The following is a 14740-nucleotide window of genomic DNA, read 5'->3' on the forward strand; positions in this document are numbered from 1 at the left end:
AGTCTGTGAAGGAGTACGTTTACCTACGTCAATTAATCACAGGGAACCCTGATCATGAGAAGGAAATATACAGAATAAAATGGTTGGATCGTATACGGCAGACATTGTCAGCTCCTGACTGAAAGCTTACCATTATCATAGAAATAAGGTATCCAATCAGTGCATTTTACCAGTGCTGACATATGGGGCAGAAACTTGGAGACTGACAAAGAAGCTCGAGAACAAATTAAGGACCACGCAAAGAGCGACGGAACGAAGATTGCTAGGCATAACGTTAAGAGGCAGAAAGAGAGCGGTTTGGATCAGAGAGCAAACGGGTATAGACGACATTGACATCTAATTGACATCAAGATAAAAAAATGGAGCTGGGCAGGTCGTGTAATGCGCCGGTTAGATAACCGTTGGACCACTAGGATTACAGAATGGGTACCAAGAGAAGGGAAACGCAGTCGTGGACAGCAGAAGACTAGGTGGAGCGATGAAATTAGGAAATTCGCGGGCGATAGTTCTGCAGTGGACATAAAACAGGCTGATGATGATGAATTTAAAAAGATCCTCTATGACATATAGCACAAATCTACTTATTGAGCTGGATTACTCAAAGAGGCAGACATTACCTACACTAAAGAAATCAAAATGAATAATTGACTAATTAACAAATTGAACAACTGAACTTTAGAACTAATTACTTTTGAGCACATCTATTGCAATGCACGAATTGAAGCTAGTGATTTCACAAGGCACATCAACTTAGAGTGTCGAAAATAGCGCCAGTTTTGAGATAAGTGCAGACAAAATTGGAGTAAAGAAAGCAGTGTTGTTCCAGTTACAGTATTAATGAAAACGCCTTTTTATGCATTGAAACTTCAGCCCCCCCCCCGAAATTTTTTCGTGCTGTCCATGCACCGCCGACCAAAGGGCTTATGGGGCTTCAGCCCCCCGCCCCCCCCCCCCCCCCCCGAAATTTTTTCGTGCTGTACATGCACCACCGACCAAAGCAACCCCCGGCGCCGGAAATCATTCTGGATTGTGTCTAGAACGTCTTTTTCACGCTCGAAAAGCCATTTCACCGCGAAAATTGCGAACTCGGGCTGGATTTCACGGCAACGCCCGTGCACCAGGAGTCACATAACGCAAGCAGCCCCATCCGAGCACAAAGTTTCAAGGATGTTTTGATGGCGAACGGGCTCGCCGTGGCATCTCGCGGAGGCCTCGGAATCTACACTCTATCATGGAATCTACGGAGCGCGTGGATGTATAAAGTATAAAGGTATAAAGTTCTCATAAACTTTTGATGTGAAAGGTGCATTGAGATTTCCAAACGTGTGCTTTAGATTTACGATTGCGGAACTTTGTAAGTTTAATGTTTCCATAAATATTTGACGCCAAAGGTTCATTAACTTTTCCAAAGTCGTACATCGGGCCATACAACGAGACAAGCCAAATCAAGACACTATCAGACAAGTTGACAAAGCCCGCAGCGAGGCCCGATTAGGCGAAGCGTTGTGGTGGTTCATTCGTGCCGCCATGTCACATAAAAAAATATCAAAATTTTTTTCATCTGCGCCAAAGCATCCAGTGAAGACACTAAAGCCAGCAGAGGTAACTACGTCATTATTATTATTTTTTTACTTTGACTTTTAATCGCGAGGACACATTGAGCCTCTTAAATTTTTTTGTTCTCGCTCCCCTACCCGCGGGCTGCCAGAGCCAGCCAGAGCGCATGCGTTGTTCTCGTGTTGACCCGACCACCGTGCGGCGCACTTCGGTTCGCGTTCGGTTTTCTCTGGCCGAGTGCATTTTCGCCTGGCAGAGTTTTTGGCGCTTTCTAGCTAGCAGACGAGAAAAAGAAACAATGGTGGCTCGCCGCCATCACTGTGGGGACTCGACGGATTGCACCGCGTTCGCTTGAGCGCAACCTCTGCAGAAAGTCTTGTCTCGCAAGTGTAGGATACCGAGCAGTATGCGCATGGTTCTTGGTGGACCGAGCGTCTCGTGCTTTTTCGATATTCCTTTAATAGCCACGTTAGTTGCCCAAAGTAGGCATTCGACTGCGGCCAACATACCTCGCGTTTTTTTTTTCGTTTCGGTGCCCCGGCTCCTCAAAAGAAAAAAAAAAAGGCATTGTCGCGGCGCAGCGAATTCTCGCATGGTGAAAGTTCGATTTTGTTACTTCTTTTGCGGAAAGTAATGGGCCATGGTACGGTTCAGCTGCCGGATACGCTTATTATATTATTGCGATAGCAATTATATGGACACTCTAGGCGCATTCCTGCCGTCGCTCTCATGTTCCGCATAAAGTCCAATGTCCAAGGGCGATAACATTGTGACAGCGCGCCGCATGCTGTATGTTCGAGTGAAAGCGTGTGGGGGCTGGGGGGAATGGGTGAGCCGACGATGGTGGCTCAGTCTTGTGTGCGCAAGGGAGAAAAGTGAGGAGCAAGCGCGTCGCCTTCCGTCGCGCGCGATACATCGGGGGAAGTGGATGGAATTGGGGAGGGATCTAGGATTCTCTGAATCTCTGATTGCGCAACATATTTATTTGCCTTGTTTGACCCATTATATACCGTGACTTTTTCTTAGATACGTAGATTTATTGGAGACTTATACGTATGTTTAGATATCTTGTTGCGAGGTGTCGTGCATACGTGCAGTGAGCTTTGTTTCCAGTGGTACTTTTTTGCCCTTTATCAAGCTGTATTTTCGCATTTGTATATTGCATTGTATCTTCGCATTTCCAATGTACGAGGACGAGTCAAATGAAAGTGAGCCTACCCACCATGCGCAATTATGGTTCTGTTAATTATCTGCAAGGCCTGCGCGTAGCACACAGGCATCTCTCATTTGCAAAAGTGACACGCAGGTGTGAGGGTAAATGTTCTTTAATGCGCTTGTACACTGTGTTGAACATGGCTGCGTGACGTAACCAGAAGTTGAGCAGCGTGGTGCCGTGAGGTTTTTGACAGCTGAAGGTGTTTCCCAAAAAGAAATTAGTCACCGTATGGCTGCCGTGTACATTGAACATTGCATTTCATTGGCCACTGTGAAGGGTTAGAACAAGCGGTTCAAAGAAGGACGTGAGAGTCGCAAGGACGATCCCAGACCGGACCAAAGCCATCGTGCAATCACCCCTAACAAAATTGCGAAAGTTGATGAGCTGATGACATAAGAACGGAAGATAAGCATCGATGAACTGGCAGAACGTGTGAACATCAGTCACGGTTCGGTTCACCGTCACCGTTCACGCCTTAATTCATGAACATCTCGGTTATCGGCTCTTGTGTGCGCAATGGATGCCCAAGATTTTGAACCCCAGCCAGAATACGGAGTAGTTCGGCGCTACCTTTACTCATCTGATCCGGTACCACAATAAGGGTGATGATTTCTTGTCTGCAATTGTGGTCGGAGACGAACCATCATGCCACTACTACAAGCCTGAAACATGACGGCAAAGTTTACAATAGAAACATTCGAATTCACCACCCCCAAAGAAAGCAAAGGCCGTCATTTCCGCCGGAAAGGTGTTGCTCACTTTTATTTTTCGATTGTCAGGGGCCATTACGGATAGAATTTGCTCAATATTGAGGGACTATCAATTGTTTCCGATATTGTGAAACGCCGCAACGGCTGCATGTCACAATCAAGAACAAACTACGTGAAAAATTGACGAATGGGGTCGTCTTGTTCCACGACAATGCCCGTCCCCACGTCGCTGATGTGGTGAATACAAAACTGGCAAAGTTCAGGCGGGAAACGCTGCAACATCCGCCATACAGCTCAGACCTGTTGCCTTGCGACTTCCAAATTTTGGGGCAACCGAAAAAACAGCTCAAGGGAACCAGATTCGTCTCGGACGATGACGTGAAAGTCAGTTGCAGACGTTTTGAAGCAACAACGCAAGAAGCTTTATGAGGCGGGATTTACGCGACTCGTTAGTCAATGGGACAAATGTCTAAATGCTCATGAAGGCTACTTTTAAATAAAGTACCCCGTTTGTCATATATTCGCATTGGCTCACTTTCATTTGACTCGCCCTCGTATATTCTGCAGAACTCCTGCTTTTTATACGTGCTCCCTATTGCGACTATAATTTCGGTGCAACTACTCACGATACACGACCGGTGACAGCTGCTCCTGCGTAATACATTGGAACAAATGACAGCGTCATTGAAATTTTTCACTGGCCGTTGCATATGTACAAGAATGTAAACAAGGATCTTGAATGACAAAGTTTCATTAACATATTTGTCCTCAACTTGTTCATTCCATGGCCTTTACATTTTTCAGATCAGCGGCATGCACTGCTTTGCTGGTTTCGAACCGATGTAGTTCTAAAGTTCGTGTGATATTTTCTTTGCTTACTAAATAGACAAAACATGGAAGCATTGACATCAGTTATGTTGGGCATAATTTTTGGCACATACGAGTATAATATTTTATGAAAAATACATATTTTACTTGTATTGGCAGTGCGTAGCGTTCAAGAATTCATTTGCAGCATCTTTGGCAAGGGCAATGCAGTTATTATTGATGTATTTGTTCCCTAGACAAATTGTGTAAGAGGAAGCTTTAGCTCAGGCCCAACTCCGACGCGGCCTATTCAGATACATGTAAAACGCAGAAACGCTTTTCTGAGATAACTCCTGTATCGCTTTTAATTAAATTTGTTGCATTTGAGAGAGTAAGTTAAACTGTAGTGTCTGTTGGAAGCGGAATTTCGATTTTGGGCCCGAACTTTGTTTAAAAGATTTTGAAATATTCGAAACTTAGAAAAAAAAATAGAAGCACGAAGTTTACAAGTTAATAGCTCTGCATCAGAACAGATATCGCGGTTCTGTAGACGGCATCCATTACACTACTCAAAGCGGACAAATTCGACAGGTCTATTTGTATCTTACGTGAATTGGTTATGTTAGGTACAAGGGTTCTGCAAAAGCCGTATTTCCATAATACTTAATTTTTTGAGACTCATGCGTAACATCTATTTTGTCCGCTGTAGATGAACTATTATGTGCAATTCACAGAATTGTGATATCAATTTTCATTGCTGATTTACAGAGTTGTAAACTTTATTGTTTTGTTTTATGAAAATTTTCGATTTTTTCCACTTTTCAATAAAATATTGACGGCCTAAATCGAAAATTCGAAGCAAGCAATCACTAGAATGTAAGTTCTTCTTTTAAGTGCAACAAACCTCATCAAATTTGGTGCAGTGGTTGCCGAGAAAAACGAATTCTCCTTCTACATGTATTTAGATAGGAGCATCCGACCTAATGTTTCCTCTTTGAAGGAGGCCGAGCTGCATTGTGAGCCCCCCCCCCCCCCCCCCCCCCCGAACGAAATTTCTGCCTACGCCACTGCTGGTGTTGTATATGAAATACCTTTGACCTGCGGGAAAACCTATGTGGGCCAAACGGGTAGATGCGTGAATGACCGTGCAGCTGAACATGTGCGGTCGCTGAAAGGAGGAGGTGCGCATCTTTCGCAACATTGTGCAACTTGCACTGCGTGTGACCGAGGGGCAGAACATTCGCCACGGAAACAATGCCAGTACTGCAAGAAGTGTGAACCACGGTTCGGAGAGATAAAGATTCTTGGCAGAAGCAGGGAAACAAAGGCACGTGAGGTTTTGGAAGCGTTCCATATAAAGAAGAGAGGAAAAAACTGTTTTAGTGATACTTCCGTGACCCTCTTCAAAAGCGAAATGTTCTATCTAGAACGGTTTGGCAGACTATGCATTATGGTCATTGTGCGCATGTCTGTGATCTACCTTATATTTGCTGATTTTTCGGTGAATAAAGATAGATGAAGTTGGCGCTTGTCCTGTGTCGTTCTCCCTCTCGTGATAGTCTTAGTTGGCGCTGTTCCTTCCTAATTCAAGTATGCAGCATCTAGCCCAAATGAATGTCGTCCTGAATTAAATCCCGTTATGTACAGTTTTCAATTAACGCACATAATGCAGGACGAAATGACCTTGAAGTCGGAAAAAAATTATTCGGGAGCTCCTTAACACTGTTCGGCAGTGAATGACTGGATAGAATGTTGAATTCTTCATCTGCTGTACTTGGAAGTTCACATTAAAGGGCATGAATAGCGGGTGCCTCTAAGGTAGCGAAGCATTCGGGGAAACGTGCGCACTCTTTTTCATGCAGCGGAGCGCTGGAAGTTGAGAGGTGCAACGGAGCCCCAATTGGCGATACGTTTTTCTCCACGTATACTGCTACGAAATAGCAGGTACGTGATAGTATGATACTGCGCCTGTGATATCCTCCTCCTTCACCCCCGCCCCCATCTCCCGTCCTCCTGCTTTCTTTTTTTTCTTAATGTTTGTGCGAATGTCTGTAATGAACTATTTTTGCGCTTCTACCTAAGAAACCAAAACTTGGTGAGGGCAAGCAAATAATAGGAGAAGTGAAGCGTAGCCAGCATTTGCGGATGGAGAATCATTTAAGGGAAAGGAAACCGAAGCAGGTAAACACAGGTCCGAACCGGCCACAACCTCTCCGTTGCTCACCGAGCGTCTTCTTCTGCGCCCAGGTGTGATTGAGCCAGAGGCGGACGCGTCGCTGCAGGTCGTCGGGCAGGCCGAGGCGGCGCAGGTGTCGCACGCAGGCGTCGACCGCCTGGCGGCACTGTGTGCGGCCCTGCGTGGCCGTGGCCACAATGTCGCGCACCTGGCCGATCAGGAAGGCGAACAGGAAAACGCCCAGCAACCACGAGAGCGTCATGTACGCGTACTCCAACTCGTTGCTAGGCTTCGCATTCTTCCCGATCGACGTGGCCGTCTTGAAGGCGAAATAAAAGCAGCGCACGTACCTGCGCAAGCAAGATCAGAACACCGCCGTCAACAGCGACTGCCTGTCGCAGACTTTACACTGAACCTCGTTATGAAGTTAATTGCGTGCAGGAATAAAGGCATCGCCAATCTAACCACATGAAGAGAACTTGTGTTGACTATAGTGCCAAATACGCTAGTCGTTTTGTATCATGCGTGCTTTCTGCAGCTAGCTAGCTGTTGCTCATTAAAATTTCTATCGCACTAAATTTTGTTCATGTATGTTCAGTTTTTCTTTTATGTGCGACCTGTAACAGTATAGTATTATTTTCATGATGTACTATATATATGCACAAACAGGAGGTCACGCCTTTTCAGTCTTTCGAACTCTGAGACCTTTGTATTCATTCGTTGATTCATTAATTCATCACCACAATAATGATCATAGCCATTAAAATTTCACTGCACTGTTTACTGCAAGCACAAAGGTCTCTTCCCCAGATCCAATCGTCCCTGTCTTGTGTCGACCGGCTCCATCCTACGCCTGAAAATTTTAAACCTAATCACAACATCTAATCCTCTCCCATCCTCGACGCGTCTGACTTTCGTTTTCCTTGGCGCCCATTTTGTTACTCTAATAGGCAACCGGTGATCTGTTGTACGCATGGAGACGGAACGCAAGGGCGCTCGTGTGTCGTGCATTGGGTGTACGCTGAAGAACCCCAGGCGGTGAAAACTATTCCGTAGCAATCCACTATGCCGTACACTGTACCTCGAGACCCGCCGTGCAGTTTCGGGACGTCAAACCCCTTGACATGACAAACGCCAGCCCACTTGTTCCCCTCAATTTCAGCTATAGAATATCAGCTATACTAGTTTGCTTATTTATTCGATGCTGCCGCCTCCCTGTCTTTCAACGTTACGCCTATCATTTTTCGTTTCATCACTCGTTACTTGGTCGTTAGGCTCTTCTAGGGGTGCACGAACAGTACATTTTGCCACCGAATCGAAAAGAGCCGGAGGCAAACTGTATTGACCCGAATATCGAATACTTATAGCTTTCGAGTAAAGTAGCATTACCATTAACGTAAAACGACGTTCACATGCTAGCATTCATCATGTTATCAAGTTTACGTCATTACATTTCATGTTATGGAGCACGGTTTATTGAAAGCACAAATGGAGCATTACAAACAAAACAAATGAGTCGCAGGAAGATGACGAAGCGATCAACAGTGGGCTACAAGGGGAGTCAGAGTTTGGCAAGATTTGTCTTCGTCAGGGTAACAAGCGCTCTCCTTGGAAGCATTTGTATAACTCGAGGGGCACACTTAAACAATTCGATCACACACGGAGGACTCTTGGGAGCTTACGTGGTCGTGCATTATCAGATTAAATTTATAAAGACAGTCTTGTTGGCCAATTAGCACACGTGTATGAGTTCGAGACAGAAATGAGCCTCGTCTGCGGCTATGGCAGAATTAAAAAAAAAAGCATATTCCTGCCTTGCGTTCTCCCATACCGGACCTCGAGGATCGCGTGACGCAAACGTCACGGGCCCCGCCTTCATATTTTTTTCTCCTCGCTTTTCTGCGGCGCGGCGCACTTCCGCTGACGGGGTCGCGTGCGAGCTGTTGCGATTGTTTTGTTTCGCGAAGCACACGATTTTGCGCGCTGTGCACAAGGAGACCTGACTGGCGGTATAAGTCTGTGCGCACGAATACTGAGGCAGACACAAGCGGATCACAGAGCATGATCCCGCACTGGAACACGGTAAAAAAAACGACATAGTTTCGGTGTATGCGCGCGCGACTGCACGACATGGGAACAAGCAGACGAAACGGAAGTATATCTCTCTTGCTGTGCTGCAAAGTAAAACAAAAACATGCACATTCAGTTTGTGTGTCTTATTATTTCTCTAAGATTTAATTCGTCTATTCTAGCAACATATTACACATGTAACAGATGTTGTCTTGAATAATTCTCAAACTCACGTGTCACCACGAGCGACGTCACAGTGCGAACACGTGTACGTACGCGCACTAGCGCGTGTACATCATCCTCCGGCTTGGAGCGCGGCGGCCGCGAGGAGAAGGGAAAACGGCGTTCGGTTTGAAATTTCAGATCTTTGCGCGGCGCGTAGCGATGTAATACTTTGCAGACACAATCGTTATCGCGCATTGTATGCTCTGCGCTTGTCATTTCAAAATGGCCAGACCTGGTGAGGGGCCTTTTAAAGCTAAAATTTGAGGCGGTGCTCATAACACTCCGCCCACGAAGTCATCATGTGAGCGCAGACCTTGCAACGTGACTTGTTGCAAGGATGACAGCCTATGTGAACAGGTTTGGTTGTCTTAGTAGACGTTAGTATGTCGCGTAAGTTTTTTGATCGTCGGTAAGCTGCGTGTGGCGGCTCCAGAAACACATTGCTGAGGCGATTACTCTGCATGAATATGTTATGATGTTTCTTAAGGATGGCATTAACATTTGGTACAAGTGGTGCATTAACAAGGTGTACACTAACCTGGCCTAACCGTTACTTCATCATGGTTACGGAGCCTGTGCGTCGTACAGCGAGTTTCGGCCAATACAACTGGCTTTTGAATATTGCACTGCCTTCAGGAGGGTCGTTTTCTAAGCAACTTTCTTAACTTCGAAGTCACTAAAATGTCGCCAATTGTTTGTTCAAGTCGCCAATAAAGTCACCGGTTAGCAAATAGAAAACTTTGTTGCTAAACAGACAAGAAAGTGTCTAAATTAAGTGACAAAATTGCTAAAATGACAAGTGATTACAGACCGGTAAATTATACAAAACAAAGCTGATTTTGAGTATTCAAAGTTGGTTAGGTTAGACAGCCCCAATAGACATGCATGGTTGATGGAAGCGGCGGAAAGTGAAACTTGTTTTGGACTGTCTGACGACAGCCTCCTCTGCAAGGCGCGTCCGAGCGTCGTCTGCTACAGCGCGAGGCAGCGAGGCCCGAAAGACAAGCCTCGCTGCCTAATCAGGGGATGCCTAGTAAAGAAAGCATATTTACGCGGGTGCTATTCTGAAAGAAAACTTGGCTTCACCTGTTGTTTTGTTGGGTTTGCCAGAGCACAGCCGACAGTACCCGCTTTCTAAAGTGGAGGAGCGAATGGCCTACACTGTGACCCCCACTTCTGACAGTGGGGGGCAAGTGGGTAGTGTTGCGTTTCGCCTGCGACACGCGGTTTTGCCGGCGCGACTGCGGCGGGGCGGCAGACATTTTGGCCCGTTCGGCGTCGCCGCAACGCTCCCCGCCAGGCGTTTCCAGGCGTTTCCAGGCGCGACTGCGGCGGGGCGGCAGACATTTTGGCCCGTTCGGCGTCGCCGCAACGCTCCCCGCCAGACGTTTCCAGGCGTTTCCAGGCATGTTCCGATGCCACGTGTCTTCATGTGCGTGTGTGAGTGTATGTGCCATTGTGCCCGAACCAGGCGATGCGACAGCAGGGGTCACCCTCTCCTTCCAGTCATTGTGCCCGAACCAGGCGATGCGACAGCAGGGGTCACCCTCTCCTTCCAGTCTTTGTGCCCGACCGGCGGCGCTACGACAGTGTGCGTCACCATTAGCCCATTGTACAATCACGTGCTCGTCTATTGAGGGGTTCCTTCTTGCCCTCAACTGCGAGAGTATAAAAACAGCTGCCCCCGGACGCCAAAAGGAGGGCTCCGATTTCTTCTGTTGAGTAAAGTGCTCTCCCGTCTCTCTACTTCGGTCAACCTGACCGCCAACTCTTTGCAATGTTAAAATAAACAAGTTGTTTGTTGTTACCAGTCGACTCATGCTTTGCCGGGACCTTCGGATGCTTCCAGTTGTACCCCAGGCCGCCAGGCCAACGCTACCCTTGGGGCTTGCGACCCAGGTACAACCACGGGCGTCAGCGCCGAGTTCCCAACAACCGATGCCATCGGTGGGATCCAAACAGTAGATACGTCTATGCTCACATTATGCTCGTACGTATAGATTCGAATTCAACCGAAGTGAGCAGTCCCAGAGTATGACGCCTGCTTGTGCTCTGTCTAAACTTCGCATAAACTTCACCACTAGTGCCGCCGGTGCAAAGTCATCTTGTGCTGCAATGGCTGCCAACACACTTGGGCTCGTTCCTTCTACTTCGGCTGTATATGTGTGTTAATTGGCACCCCTCTTCTAATAGCTATGTTTCACCAACTAGCTAGCTCAACAAGAAGTATCCTGAGCATCGTCCGTTTTACACATTTGGGAGTCGTATTTTGCAACGATCCATTTCATTCTCCACTTCTGTCGCACTTCGTCACTGACGCAGACAGCGTAGCACCGCCGTTATCGCCGGGATCGGGCACTCGGGGCGACGGATAATAAACGAAAGGAAAAGAAGAATAGGAAAACAAAATACATATTTTCAAAATGCGGTAACCGCGTGCGCACAGGCAAGGTGCAGCGCGTGCAAAGTGTACTCACGCGGTCTTGTTTCCGCCTTGAAAGACGAACTGGTTGGAGCCGATGCCTTCGTACTTGGAGATGGCATAGTAGGCGCAAGTGTTGAGGTGGATCAGGTACATCATGTAAAGAAGCGTTCGCAAGACCCTGAAATGATTTGGGAAACCCTATTACACCCCAAGAACAACTGCCACCATTAAAACGAACTTGCATGTTCAGTAAAATCTTGCCCACGCTCTTTTTACAGTCGTAAATGGAACAACTCTATGACACTTCAGCATCGGCTGATGCGACGAGAAATGTAACAAATTCTTTTTATAATACTGTTCACAATCTCAAATATTCGTGCAATAGCTGCCTATTTTACTGTATCTATTACAGCTAGAGTCGTTTTGTGCCGAAAGTTTCCCCGCACAACAATAATGAAGTCTAAAACATGGAATAAAAAAAAGATATCGTTGTTGTCAAATCTCATACTCACTTTGTACTCGCATTTATTATGTTTTCTATGTAAGGATTACTTCACAGCTTTACGCCACAGAGCGACATAAACTCGTACGAAACAGTGCCGTTATTTTGTATGTTTGTGACTGAATTAAACACTTGCCTGATCACATAAGGCGACTTGGCGAGGGCATCAATGCGGTCGAAAAATTCCCAGAATGTCTGTATCTGAGTGGGAAAAGCACATGCGCATGTGATGATATATTAGAAAGTGAGATCAGCGTTTTGAAAGCCGCCATATTAGGTCGGCGTCGTCTTCACAGCGCGTGCATAAAACATGGGCACTCGCCTTGAGCATACGCGGCAACCTGAGCAGTGGGTTGACGCCGTAAAAATAGTACAGGATGTCCAACGGAAGCAGGGAAGCTACGTCCATCTGCAAAAAAGTTGCATCGACAGATTGTACAGGCGGTTTCAACTAAATGACCGAATGGCTAAAAAATAAAAAAAAAATATAACGGACGGCTACGCAAAAGCTAGGCCACAGTAAGCATTCCTTTCTTTTGGTTTTCAACGAGCCAACTTTAACAGGTGAAGTGATAATTGTGTGAATATTTAAAGGTTGGTTAGCTATACTATTAATTAGAGATTACACACAACGAAAAAAAAAAAAGAACTGACGACAAAGAAACAAGCTAAGTTGCGTGTTTCGAGTTGATTTCATTCGTATACAGAGTGTTCCAACTATAATGCATCAAGATTTAAGAACATGCAAATACCACATAGTTACAACACAAGCACATTCTCATCCCTCGCAAAATTACACTTATGGTACCTCCCGAATTACAATCCGCAATGCTCTCAAAGCAGAGAGCTCGCGGACTAATACCACGAAACATGGGCTTGGCAGTTTCACCCCGAGGTAGAGCCCATTCTCAACCCCACTTTCGAGCAACGGGAAGATATCCTTCGCAGTGACGACCCTAACCGGCTGCAATGGCTCGTCGGTCGGGCCCTGGCAGCGGAGGAAACCAGAGGGCGGCCGGGCTAAGCTGACCTTCCACTCGACTCGTAGAATTTTCAAGTCGAATAAAAATGTTTTCAATCAATCCAAGAGTACACATTGCAAAAGTTTAAAATTTACGCCGTTACCTTAAATATAAGCTTGCGGAAGTAGTTCCGTCGGGTGAGTTTGGGATCTTCCTGCAAGAGACAAAAAAAACATGCGTGCAGTGAATGTCTGGAAGGCGCCTTTCTTGTACAGAAAATGCATGCTTAGCGGCAACTCTATAGAGACAAGGGCGCATTAAAGGTTTTCCCGAGCGGAAGAATTGTCGCCCATTATAGTTAGTAGCATGAAGCTACAGCGGCTATATGGGATTCTCAGAAAACGAGCTTCGCAGTAGAAAAAAAAAATCCACGGAAATTGCTCGTTTGCGAGAACCGGTTTATCAAAGTTACTCGTGTTGATGACAGGGGAAAAAGACATGTAAAGACATTGGGCAGCATACAATGTAATAAATACACTTGTTCTTCATTAGGCTCAGAGAAAAAAAAACACGAAAAAAACTGCGTAAATGGGAGAACACTTGCGCAGAAATAAAGAATAAAAAAAGAAAGCAATTAAGGAACTAAATCAACACTCACGGATGCACCCCACGCGCGAGACGAATCATCAAAGCTCCCGTACATCCTGCGCCTTTTCTTATTTCTTTATTTTTGCGCCAGATTTCATATTTTCACTCAAACATCAACTATCCCAGCACAACGTTCTCTTAAGATGCAAATTAGTTTCGGAGTCGCCAACACGTTTGCTGAGCCCCAACATATCCGTTCCGTTTTGAATTAAAATTTGATAGCATTTTCTTCCTCGTTGTTTAAAAAGTCGCAGTTTCGCCCGAAAGGCGAAGCATCAATTCCAATAGCAAATTAGTAGACAGCTATAAGAAGTAAGGATAGTAGTTTTGTCGGCCGTATAGATTTGTAAACATTCGTTTACTAACTAAATTAACAAGCATTGCGTCACGCGCGCACAAGAAAATGTGAACACGTCTCACTCGATCACCGCGGAAGCTCGCTGTAAAAATGTTGGAGTGAGGAAGCGCGACAGCAGCAGCGAGCTAGTTGACCTTCGTGCTGCCTCTCGCTTCAACGCGAACTAAGCGGCGAGAACACAGCACACACGAAACTATCAGCCCTCATCGCACCTAGACTGTCCCCGTCGGAGATCGCTTTCAAGATAGGGCCCGCGTGGCCGCGCATACGCAGCAACCGCCAGAGTAGAACGCCCCCCCCCCCCCACTCTCTCCCCGGTACCTTGGGCGCGATGGCAGACGGCTCGCTTCCTACCCGCTTTCCTTGCTTGCGCGCGCGAGGTTGAGCCACCATCGTCAGCTCACCCTCGTGCGCTTTCACTCGATACGGCACGCCGCAACACTGTCCTCGCCCTTGTACTTTATACGGAACACCACGGCAGAAATGCACTCGGAGCACCCATATAATTGTTATCCCGATAACTGACATATCCCGATAACTGTTATCTCGATGACTGACATAAAAACGCGAGTGATTACTGGGCTTACCACCCACATGCCGGCGGAGTGGAACCTGATGCGCGACTTGAAGAGAAGTATATCGAGCAGGTACACCAGGTCGGACAGGTAGTCGCAGGCGAAGAAGCCGGCCTCGTCGGCGTGCGAACCTTCCAGGAACACGGCGCGTAGGAAGATGGCCCAGCAGTTGTACAGAAAGCACACGCTCACTGCCAGTTGCCATGATACGTACAGCTTGCCTGCGGTGCAAGCCATTCGCTTCTGCATTCCCTTCGGTCACTTGCGTCGTTGCAACGTACACGTCTAGGAGTGGGTACAGGTTCTTATGCACTGTGATATATTCTACACGTCAACAACCATCAAATTACGCATTCTCTATAAGCCTCTGCTCTGTCGTACTATTTAAAACGAATGTATATCACGTATTATGTCGGTAACGCACCATGCACACAAAAACAAGGGTAAGCCACGAAACGTCACTCTTCGAGAGCTGCCGAGCGCAATGATTCAATACGAACTCGTGGTTA

The 14740-nt window shown here is 46.5% G+C and overlaps 1 protein-coding gene across 2 annotated transcripts in view; it reads right to left on the reverse strand.

Moving 5' to 3' along the window:
• The window catches only part of CngB (Cyclic nucleotide-gated ion channel subunit B), a 69530-nt gene that overhangs the window by 9915 nt on the left and 44875 nt on the right, over positions 1-14740 (reverse strand). For both annotated transcript variants that reach the window (XM_075668739.1, XM_075668731.1), the window contains 6 exons: positions 14244-14452; positions 12814-12864; positions 12011-12097; positions 11825-11889; positions 11239-11364; positions 6515-6816 (listed from right to left, as the gene is read on the reverse strand). In XM_075668739.1, the coding sequence (XP_075524854.1) occupies positions 6515-6816; positions 11239-11364; positions 11825-11889; positions 12011-12097; positions 12814-12864; positions 14244-14452 (840 nt within the window). The remainder of the gene's footprint in view (positions 1-6514; positions 6817-11238; positions 11365-11824; positions 11890-12010; positions 12098-12813; positions 12865-14243; positions 14453-14740) is intronic.

The sequence above is a fragment of the Dermacentor variabilis genome, chromosome 1 (genome assembly GCF_050947875.1).
Source record: "Dermacentor variabilis isolate Ectoservices chromosome 1, ASM5094787v1, whole genome shotgun sequence".
Classification (NCBI taxonomy): domain Eukaryota; kingdom Metazoa; phylum Arthropoda; class Arachnida; order Ixodida; family Ixodidae; genus Dermacentor; species Dermacentor variabilis.